Below are 11,154 nucleotides of genomic sequence, written 5' to 3' on the forward strand. Positions count from 1 at the left end.
TTGCAAGGAGTTTTTTGTTGTTCTTTTTTTCCCTTGGTTGGGGTAGAGGAGTGGGATACATAAAGGTTAGCAATTCAGATGCCAAAAAGAAAGGACCCATTGAAACATTTTTTCAAAATGCACAAAAGAAAGCAGAAGGAATTTTGGAAGGAAGCACAGATAAGCCGGATAGTTCTGAAGATAATACTTGTTAGATACTTTTTTTAAGTAAGCAATGTGAAATGGAGATTCATGGTTATAATCAATCCATCATAAAAGGGGTTTTATAGATAATCCTCTTTTTATGTTCTGCTACATACATGGAAATGCTCCCTTTTTAGTGCTTAAATTCATAATAAAAGAAATTTTAAAATTTAATTAAAAATAAATAAAACAAAATAAAGAAGATGGTTACTACTAAGGTCCCTTCCAGCTCGGACATTCTATTTTCTGGTTCTAAGTTCTATGTTTCTGTGAAATTGAGTGGAAGCTCTAGGGCAGGAATGGGGAACCTGTGGCCTTGAGGCCACATGTGGCCCTCTAGGTCCTCAAGTGTAGCCCTATTCAGTCAAAGGGCCCCACTTGGGGACCTAGAGCTCCACATGTGGCCTCAGGGCCACAGGTTCCCCACCCTGCTCTAGGGGGTTTAACTATCAGGTAAAGTACAATCACCTCCTCCTGGCATTCAAAGTTCTTTGCACCCTGACTAATTTGCCTGCCCATACATCTCATAGCATTTCCTTCACATGCTCCAGAGAGCAGAGCCAAAAGCAATAGATGGAAGGTTTGTGGCAGATTTCAGCTTAAAGCAAGGAAAAATTTTCCAACAATTAAAGTTGCCCCAAAGTAGTATGAGCTGCCTTGGGATATAGTGGGGTCCTCTCACTGGAGGGACTGTAGAAAGCATTCCTTTCCAGACACAGCTTAGCCCAATACCTCTGAAGCCCCTTCCAACTGGGATTTGGTGATTTTTCCCCCAAGCTATTAAGCTATTGATACACCTATTAAGTGGCAAAACCAGGACTCAAACCCAGGCCTTCTGACTCCAAACCAGAGCTCCTTCTACTGTAACTCACATCCATATGGGTTAATCTTTGGAGCCAAGCAAAACATGGCAGTCCTTCAAATACTCAGATACCTCTCATGTTTCTTCTCTCTTACAGGCTAAGGCACAATCTGAGTTCCTATAACCCATAACCTAAGAACCTATAACAGGTACCTGTATGTGCTAGTCTCCAAAACACACACTTTCCTCTAGACCCTGTCTTGTGTTTTTCTATATATTAATAGGTTTTATTCGCAGATACAAGTCCACCAAAGGTGATACTGGCCCAGCCTCTCTGACTTTTTGAGGGCCCTTAGGAGCAAAGGGTTATGAGAGAAGGCTTCGTGGAGGGGGTAGCACCAGAGATGGGCCTTGAAGAAGGGAAAGATTCAACAGTTTGGGGAATGAGGAGCACGTTTTCAGGCCACTTTCCCCTCAATAGCCCTCTGAGATAGTGCAAATGTATTCCCATTTTACAGACAAGGAAATGGAGACTCTGAGACAAGAAGTGACTTGCCCAAGGTCATGCTGCTAGTCAGTAGTAGAATCAGGATCAGGATCAGAATCTAAGATCTGTCCACTATATTGCAGTTGCCCCCTAACCATAAGTGTGAAATCAGCCCAAACATAACCTCCCAATCCAGTCGCTAATAGACACGTGAAAGAATACAAGTTGTTCTCAAAATTGCCACTCTGAAACGCAGACAGATGAAAGAACCTTTTTGCTATTTTGCAGTGCGTCAACAGACTGTCCAAACAGACCAGAAAATGTCTCTGCCCGTGGCTCTCCACTTCCTCACTTAATCCCCTATCCTGTTTGTGCTTCCCCCTAGACTGTGCAAACAAGGTTCTAACAGCTCTTCCTCTCCCTCCCTTCTTGGTATCTAAGAAGAAAGAGAGTAGCAGGTGAAAGGTTAATTCTAATGGATCTGTGCAAATGGGTCTGTGACTTTAAAATAGGATGAAATCCACATGCTGAGCTGTGCAGCCTTGAGCAAGTCATGCCTCCTCTCTGAGCCTCAGTTTCCTCATCTGTAAAATGGGGTAAAGAACATGAAATGGATCCTCATGTGGCTGTTGGGAGGCTCAAGCAAGACAATGGCTGTAAAGTATGTATTTTCCTCCAAACCCATTTCACTTTTCTCAGTGACACTGATTAGCTAAACTCCCATTTGTGAAAAGCTACCTCCAAGTATTAGAGAAGAGTCCACTTTCTCTTTTTTTATTGGAGGGGGGAGGGCCAGGCAATTGGGGTTAAGTGACTTGCCCAAGGTCACACAGCTGGTAAGTGTCAAATGTCTGAGGTCACATTTGAACTCAGGTCCTTCTGACTGCAGGGCCGGTACTCTATTTACTGCAATGCCACCTAGCTGCTCCCACTTTCTCTCTTCTGTCTTAATCCACACACCTAGGAGATCTGGTATAGCAATGTTTCTTCATAGATGGTTACATAGAGGCTTGGGGGATGAGAATGAGCCCAAGTTCTATACCATAAGAAAAAGGGAAACTGGAAAATGGATGCAAAGAAATCAACCCTAAGAAAAAACGTCATCATCATCATCTTCATGGTCATCCCCACCATCTCTTAAAGCACAGGTGTCAAACACGCAGCCCATAGGCCACAACGCTTTTGAGTGTGGCAGAGCCAGATTAAAATGTAGTAGTTCCTATCTGATTTTAATGTATTGCTGTATTAACAAAAAAAAAAAGAAATATATAAACGTGTGGATTTCTATAGGAGTCAAGACGAGGCCTTCAGAGATCCTTATGTGTCATTTAATGGTCTCCATCCCTACTTCAGTTTGACACCACTGCCTGCCTTACAGGACCCAAAATTCAGAGCTAAGAGGGACTTTCCAATATAGGTCATAGATAGCCAGAGCTTTTAAGAACTTTAGGGATGATCTAGTCCAAACCCTTGGTTTTACAGAGGAGGAGATTGTGACTAAGAGAACTAAAGTGACTTGACCAAGGTCATACAGCTAGTAGGTAGCAGAGTCGCAGAGTCTGTATTTCTAGAGCACTTAATAAAATATGGTGTAAAAGATCTCAGTGGGAAGATGCATATGTGTGACCAAATGAAGAAATGGGCTAGCCATGTAGTGAGAGGGAGGAGTAAGAGATGGCTAGCCCAAATGCTGCCCTGGTACCCACAAAATAGCCAAAGAAAGGCTTCCAGTGCACTGGGAAGATCTTCCTCAGAGGAATTACCAAAAGAAATGGACAAGAATCACATGGGGTTAAAAGTTGTGGTACCTGTATAGGGAATAAGAAGAGGACCAGCCAGGCAATGTGGCCACATGTCCATCCATAGTACTGTCATGTCCTGTTAGAACACACGTCACAGCTGGGATCTCATTTGCTGCTCACAATAATCCTGTCTGGTGTGTAGTTCAAGGATCATTCCCCCCCAACCCCTACCCCCCATTACAGATGAGGAAAATGAGTCTGGGGGAAGGAGGGGAAGTGAGAGGCTCAAACTCACTGGGTGAGTTTGACAAAGCTAAGAAATGGTGAAACTAGGATTTGAATCTAGTCACCCAAGCTCCCCACTGAACTTTTGTACTCGTGAAAATTACCTTGGACCCTGAAAGCAGCTCGTGTGTGCCTACAGCTCTTTCTCCATACAGCTGTTTCTGATCATCTCGCCTGATTGCTAGATGAAAGGTGCTAATAATAGCAACCAAGAAGAATTATTTTGCTAATACTTGAGGTTTCAGAAGAAAAGAAGCGGAAATTTAGTTTGTGTTATGGAGGAGGAATGAGGCTGATTAGAGTCAATTGCATCTTCAAACAGACACAAGACTTGACAAACGGCCCCATCCCTTGAAGCAGCAATGATGAGAGGGAGTCGGAGTGAGACAGTGTGTGCCAGGTACTTCGGAGTTGTCTAGTAACTTGGTTATGGGAGGGGGAGGGACTTGCCCAGGTGGGGGGGTGGGAGGAGGGGGAGGAGGACCAGTCCGCACTGGGATTGTTGCCCTCAGAGAGCGGGGGAGGCGGGAGTCCGAGGACTGAAACTGCCAGTGACCCAGCTGACTCCCTCAGCCCTGTAGAAAAAGAAAAACCCAGTGAGAAGATCCTTAATGAGGAGCAGAGAGTGAGAAGTGGTGGCTAGCCCTGAAGCTCTGTGGCTCTGAGGAGTGCTTTCAATCTGCTGGCTCACAAGGGCATGGGGCCTTCCCTCTCTGCATCCTAAGACAACACAGCAGAGAGTGAGCCTATCTTCGTGACCAGAAGCCATGGATTCCACCTTTTCTTTTGGGGTGATCCTTGCTACCCTGGCCTGCCTCATCATCGCAATCAATGCACTGGTGGCTGTGGCAGTGTTTCTGCTCATCCAGAAGACTGACAGCATAAGCCTTTGCTTCACCTTGAACCTGGCTGTGGCTGACACCCTCATTGGTGTGGCCATCTCCGGCCTCATCGAAGACCAGCTCTCTAGTCCATCCCATTCAACACAGAGGACTCTGTGTAGCCTGCGTATGGCTTTTGTCACCTCTTCCTCGGCTGCCTCGGTCCTCACTGTGATGCTGATTGCCTTTGACAGGTACCTGGCCATTAAGAAACCCTTCCGCTACTTTCGGATCATGAACGGGCCACTGGCTGGGACCTGTGTGGCTGGACTGTGGTTGGTGTCCTACATCATTGGCTTCCTCCCACTGTGGGTGCCCTTCTTCCAGCAGGCCACATACCAAGGCCCCTGCAGCTTCTTTGCTGTGTTCCATCCCTATTTCATCCTGACTCTGTCTTGTGGGGGTTTCTTCCCAGCCCTGTTGCTCTTTGTCTTCTTCTACTGTGACATGTTCAAGATCGCCTCCATGCACAACAAGCAGATCCGCAAGATAGAGCATGCAGGAGCCCCAAAAGGCCACTGTCATTCTTCCAGGTTTATTGGGGACCTCAAGGCCCTCCGAACTGTGGCTATACTCATCGGGAGCTTCACACTGTCCTGGGCCCCATTCCTCATCACCGGAATCGTGCAGGTTGCCTGCCAGGAATGCCAGCTCTACCAAGTGCTCGAGAGGTACCTGTGGCTGCTTGGCGTGGGCAACTCTCTCCTCAACCCACTCATCTATGCCTACTGGCAGAAGGACGTGAGGACGCAGCTCTCCCAGATGGCTGTGGGAATTAAAAAGAAATTTGTTCTGTTCTTCTTCCTCATCTTCCCCCAGGATCCTGGCCCAAGGGAACCCAGGGAAAGTTCCTGCCACATTGTCACCATCTCCCAAGCCCACCTGTAGGGCTGAGACGGTAAGGGCAGAGAAGCTTGCAGATATCCGGGGGGGTCAAGTCTTGGCTCTGCCACTTCTTCCCTATATGCCCTCGAGCAGATCCCCTTCCCCCCTCTGGGCCTTAGCAAGATGAGAACATGGCAGATGATTTCTTGGGTTCCTTCTACCTTTGACATTCTATGATTCCCTGTATGTCCTAAGGTCCCTCTCCAGGTCTAACCTCCTGTGATTCCGTAAAACACTCTCTTCCTTCCCTCGTCCCCTGGAAAAGCCAGAAGCTATATCCACTCGAGCCAGGAAAATAAACTCCACTACCAGTATCTTCAGTCCACCTGAGGCAGAGGCTCCGATCTCTGCCCCTCCAAATCCCCCAACTTGGAAAAGAGCCCCCTGTCCCCTAAGCCATCTGTTGGGATAAGCCAGTTTCTCCTTTTGTCTAGGGAGACTGGCTATTCACTCTGTGACCCTGGAAAGTTGGGTGCAAATCAAATTTTACTTCCAAGGATCCTTGCATAGAACAAGGATCACCCTGGGTTTACCTTGTCAATTGAGATTTTCATATTGTGTATTTGTATTTGTAAAAGAATATTTGTACCAGCAACCTAGCCCCAAGTTTCTCCCAAGCACTGTGGCCAACCTCGTGGTATTCAGAAAATTGTCTCCTCGGGGCAAACTTGATCCCCGGAAGTGTTTCTCCCCTTTCCCCTTTTTCCTCTGTGACTAAGGAGCGAGTCTCTGAGATGTTTTCTGCCTGCTGCTGGCCCACATTAGTGATATGTAGCTGGTGGGTCCTCAATAAATGCTTGTTGCCTTCAATGCAGTAATGCCTCTAGGAGCCTTAAGACTCAAAGCCCAGGGTTTTGGGAGTGTGGGGAGAAAGAAAGAAGTGGGGAGGTTAGGGGACTTCCCCACAATAGCGTCACTACTACAAACTACACCTTAGAACCACCCGGCACCACCTAACCAGGCTTCCCCAGAGCCCAACATCTGTGTTCACCCCAACCTCTTCTCCAGCAATCACCTCCCTCTGGAGTTAGATCAGGCTTCTCTGGCGCTTCCACTGCACATCTCCCCCAACCACTCCTGCTGACTTGAGGCACCCTCTGGAGAGTAGAATGGGGGTGGGGGGCTGGGAAATACAGAAGTACTTGGTATTTGAGAATTTTACATTAGACCTGAGTTTCTCCAGTATACAGAAATTCGAGAAGGGCAAAAATTGACTCCCCATCCCTGATCCACTGCCTGACCCCGCAAGCCTTTCCACCATCCCCAAAGCTAACCATTTTGCACAGGTACACGAACAGCCCATTGGCCTGGAGGAGATTCAAAGACTAGTCATGAGGAAATGTGGATCTATGGGGGTTGAGGTGGGGGAGGACTGAGGCAGGGGTGACCCATGAATTCAACTCACCCCCCAGCCCAAAATATAAAAGACTGACCTCTCACCCCCCACAGGCTTCTCCTAAAACAAATTCCTAAAGGATGGGATTGTCAGTCAGCAATCACCAGCAGGAGTTTACATTTCATTGTAGAATTCTCCTCTAGTGGGACCCAAACCAATATATCCCAAGTCCTTAAACTGAGCTGTCTCCCAGCAAGGCAGCTGAGCAAACAAGCTAGACAGAGGGCAAGGGAAAGCAAGCTTTAGAGGCATTTTACCACAGTGAGGAGTAATCTCTTTTTGTTGAATCAGGCTTCAGAGTCAAATCTCCTTTGATAAGGGCAAACCACACCTGATCTGATGACTAAATCAGCGAGGTACCAGAGGGCTCTGGGCTTCAGTGACAAGCACATCTCAAAATAAGTGCACAACCCAGATAAATGCCAGCTCTGCTACCCACTAACTTCGAGATCTTGGGCAATTCACCTAATCAAGGTCTCAGTTCCCTCATTTTTTAAATGAAGGGTTGATTTAGCTATTCTCAAAGCTTTAAATCTCAAAGATCAGATATGCATCTAGATGATTCCTATAATTCTATGACATTACAAGAACATGTGTGCCTATGTGTGCATGTGTGCACGTGCGCGTGCACACACACATACCTCCTACCCTTTCATTCTGTTCTTCACCAGGATTTAATTCCCCCCAAACCAGACCTATAACCCACCCTGGAGGCTCACCCTCTGTTTCCTGGTTCTCTAAGACTTTGATCAGACCCCTTTCATTCTGGCTTTCCCAGGATGACCTACAAGTTTTTAGTCATCTTCCCGCTGCTTAAAACAACAACAAAAAACCACCAAACTCTTTCCCAAGATATCCTGTGCCTTACTGGCCCCAAGTGGATCAAATAATCCCCTTCTAGAACCTTCTAGATCTGTGTGTTTTCCTTAATACAACAACTCAGAAGAAGAAAATCCTTGAATTTTTCTTGAAGAAAAGCACTTGACCATATACGTTAACTATACATTCCCACAACTGGTGAACAACCATTTTTGACCATCACGAGGAGGGAAGAGCAGTGTGTTTGGCAGCCAAAGGAGTGCGTGCTGAGCCAGTTGGGCCTGCCAGAAGACATCTACATAATGGTGTTCATTTGTCAGCTAGGAATATCACAGCTCCACAGCTTTCCTGCTTCACATCTTCCAGAATAAAACAATCAGGTGCCCAAAGTCAGGGAGTGCTACAGTGGAAAGGGCATAGGCTTTGTAGTCAGAATACCTGGATTCAAATGTGACCTTGGGAGAATGACTTCCCCTCTCTGGGCCTCAGTTTCATAAACATCTATAAAATGAGGCTCTATCTCTAAGACCCCCTTCCAGTTCTAAATTCTGTGGTCCTATAAATTTAAATATTAGGGGCCATCAGAACAAACTAGAAAATTCTACCTGAAAACCTGGATCTCCATGCCCCCCATCCCCTGGATGTTAAAAATAAGTGACCCTGGAACACAAAGGGTGGCTGGAAAACTGCATTGGGGGTAGGGGTGGGGGTTCAGGGTAGGGCCATTACTGCACACCTGGCCTGAAGACACCATCGTTAGGAACATCGTGTTTAATAAACCACTAACAGCCGAGGTACAGATTATGCCAGAGACCTAATGCCTTTCTTTGACGAAGACTCTTTTCCAGATGAAGGCAAGGCACTGGAGGGTGGACATTTAGATTTTATCAGGCACTCAATGTGCAGTCACCAAAAGAACTTACAAAGAAACCACACTTTAAAAAAGAAGTCAGTTCAAAATGTCTATGACCCTGTAAGAATAATGAGTCTGCTACAGCAATAATAATAATAATAATAGCTGACATTTACAGAGCCCCGCAAGGTTTTCATGGCACTTCATATCTCACTTCACTTCCACAACCCTCTGACATAGGGACCCCTCTTTTTACGGAGAGGCTAATGGACTTGCCCAGGGTCACACAGCTGATAAGTTTCTGAGGTGGGATCTGAACCTGGCTTTTCCTAGTACCAAGTCTAATACTCTATCCCAGGGGTGGGGAACTGGCAGCCTTGAGGCCACATGTAGCCCTCTAGGTCCTCAAGTGCAGCTCTTTGACTGAATCCAAACTTCACAGAACAAATCCCCTGAATAAAAGGATTTGTTCTGTCAAACTTGCAATCAGTCAAAAGGTTGAACCCAAGGACCTAGAAGGCTACATGTGGCCTTGAGGATGCAGGTTCCCCAACCCTGCTCTATCCACTACATTCTTCTGTATCTAAAAAGGCAGCTAGAGATCAAGATGGATAGACTGCTAGTCTTGCAGCCAAGAAGGCCTGAGTTCAAATCCTGCTTAACCTTTCTCAGCCTTAATCTCTTCCTCTATAAAATTGAGTTGTTTCAAGGATCAAATGAAATAACATATGATCAGTACTTTGCAAACCTTAAAATGCTCTTTTTTTAATTCTCTATTGATGCTAGCTATTATTATTAAACAATGAAGTTTATCTAAGTTATCAACACAACAACAAATAACAGGATAAGGTTTAATAACAATTTAAATGCTTTATGGTAACAAAACACATTCCTGTTTACAAAGTGATCCTAGCATCCTATCTAGGAAGCAGGTCAAGCCAGGATTATTATGTCCATTTTCCAGATGAGGAAGCTGAGTCCCAAAAGGATAAAGTGAAGTTACATGCCCAAGGTCACAAAGCTGGTAAGTAGAATTACCAGGACTAGAATGGTCTTGAGACTCCCAAACCAGAACTCTTCCCACTATCCACATTGCCTCGAAGACAAGAAGGAAGCAACCTTGAAGGAATATAAACCCTCAGTCTTGTGGACATGCTCTTCAAATTTGCAGACAGAAAAGCCGAAAGGGATACACAGCTAATACTTTGGATGATGGTTCGAGTCCAAAAAGATCTCAACAGGCTAGAACATCGGGCCAAATCTAGTAAGATATAATTGAATAAGGATAAATGCATGGGTTTGCAAAAATACACCTCCCAAGTACAAGATGGAGGAGGGCATGGCTAGCCAGAAAGAGCCCTTGGTCTGAAGAAGGACCAGGGACTTCAGGGCATTACAAGCTTAATATGGATCAGTTGTATGTTATGGTAGCCCAAAGGGCTGGTATAATCCCAGGCTGGATGGAGAGAAGTAAGTGTCCAAAATGAGGGAAATGATTGTCCCACTCGCCTGTACTTTGGTCAGATAGTAAAAGTAGCAGACGGAGTTCAAGGCTTATCACCATATTTTAGCAAGGACACTGAGAAGCTGAAGACAATTCAGGTGAAGGTGCCCACAACAGTGAAAGGCTGCCAGGTAGCATCATGAGCATCAGTTAAAGCAGACATGCACAAGTTGGCAGTAGGTAGGGGCCAAAAGTAAAATAGACTAAACTTCTTCAGACCACAGATATGTTTTTAGTGGCTCACTTTCCAAGTAAAGGTATAATTAATGATTAAACTATTTTGCAAATCAAGCATATTTTTTAAAAAGGGAAATTTCAATTAATATCAATTAATTATACTTATTACTTAAGATTTTTATTTATCATGAAATCACATTAATGTTTAAAAATTACTTTGCTAAACGGTACAAGTTATAATACATTTTTTCAGGTTTTCTTACCATTTACATTTAGTAATGACCGAAAACACAGTGAAAAGGACTCTCGCTCTTCTCAAACTAGAGACAGACTGACGATGGTTGGTTGCCTTGGGTCACATGACAAACAGGAGAGTGTTCGCAGTGGCAACCCACCTGCCAAGTTACATGACAAGCACAATAGTGACTAGTGGAAGGTGGGTTAAGCAGGGCACAGACAAAGCACTTGTTACATCCTCTACATTTTTCGCCAGCCACCTGAAATCCTTTGGTGGGTCACAAGTGGCCTGTGGGCCATATGTTGTACAGGCCTGAGTTAAAGGAGCTGGTAATGTTTAGCCTGGAGAAGCCTTAGGGAAAACACAATAGTTGTCTTCAAGTGTTTGACTGGCTGTTATATAAAAGAAGGAATGGACTGGTCCTCCTTAGTTTCACAGGGCAGAACAAGGAACAACATGTGAAAGTTAGAGGGTTGGAGAAGAGGCACATATAGGCTTGATAGAAAAGGGAAAACTCCCTAACAATTACAAATGGCTAAAAGAAGAATGGGCTACCTCAGCAGGCAGTGGGCTCCTATCCCCCTCACTAGTTATCTATGTATTTTTATATTTATGTATTTTTACATTTGTAGTTTTATATTATGTATTTTTATATAGCAAAGTATTAGCCTTCTTGGGGCAGCTAGGTGGCGCTGCAATGGACAGAATGCTGGGCCTGAAGTCAGGAAGACTTTCTGAATTCAAATCTGGCCTCAGATACTTCCTAGCTGTGTGACCCTGGGCAAGTCACTTCAACCTGTTTGCCTCGGTTTCCTCATCTGTAAAATGAGCTGGAGAAGGAAATAGCAAACCACAATAATATCTTTGCCTAGAAAACCCCAAATGGGGTCATGAAGAGTCAC

At 45.1% G+C, this 11,154-nt stretch overlaps 1 protein-coding gene across 1 annotated transcript; it reads left to right on the forward strand.

Annotated features, from left to right (window-relative positions):
- Window positions 1-4,266: 4,266 nt before the first annotated feature.
- GPR119 (G protein-coupled receptor 119) lies at window positions 4,267-5,268 on the forward strand. Its single transcript, XM_036739878.1, has one exon. It carries the CDS (start codon window positions 4,267-4,269, stop codon window positions 5,266-5,268), a length of 1,002 nt encoding a protein of 333 aa, XP_036595773.1.
- The last annotated feature ends 5,886 nt before the right edge of the window (window positions 5,269-11,154 follow it).

This window comes from Trichosurus vulpecula, chromosome X (assembly GCF_011100635.1).
Source record: "Trichosurus vulpecula isolate mTriVul1 chromosome X, mTriVul1.pri, whole genome shotgun sequence".
Taxonomy (NCBI): Eukaryota; Metazoa; Chordata; class Mammalia; order Diprotodontia; family Phalangeridae; genus Trichosurus; species Trichosurus vulpecula.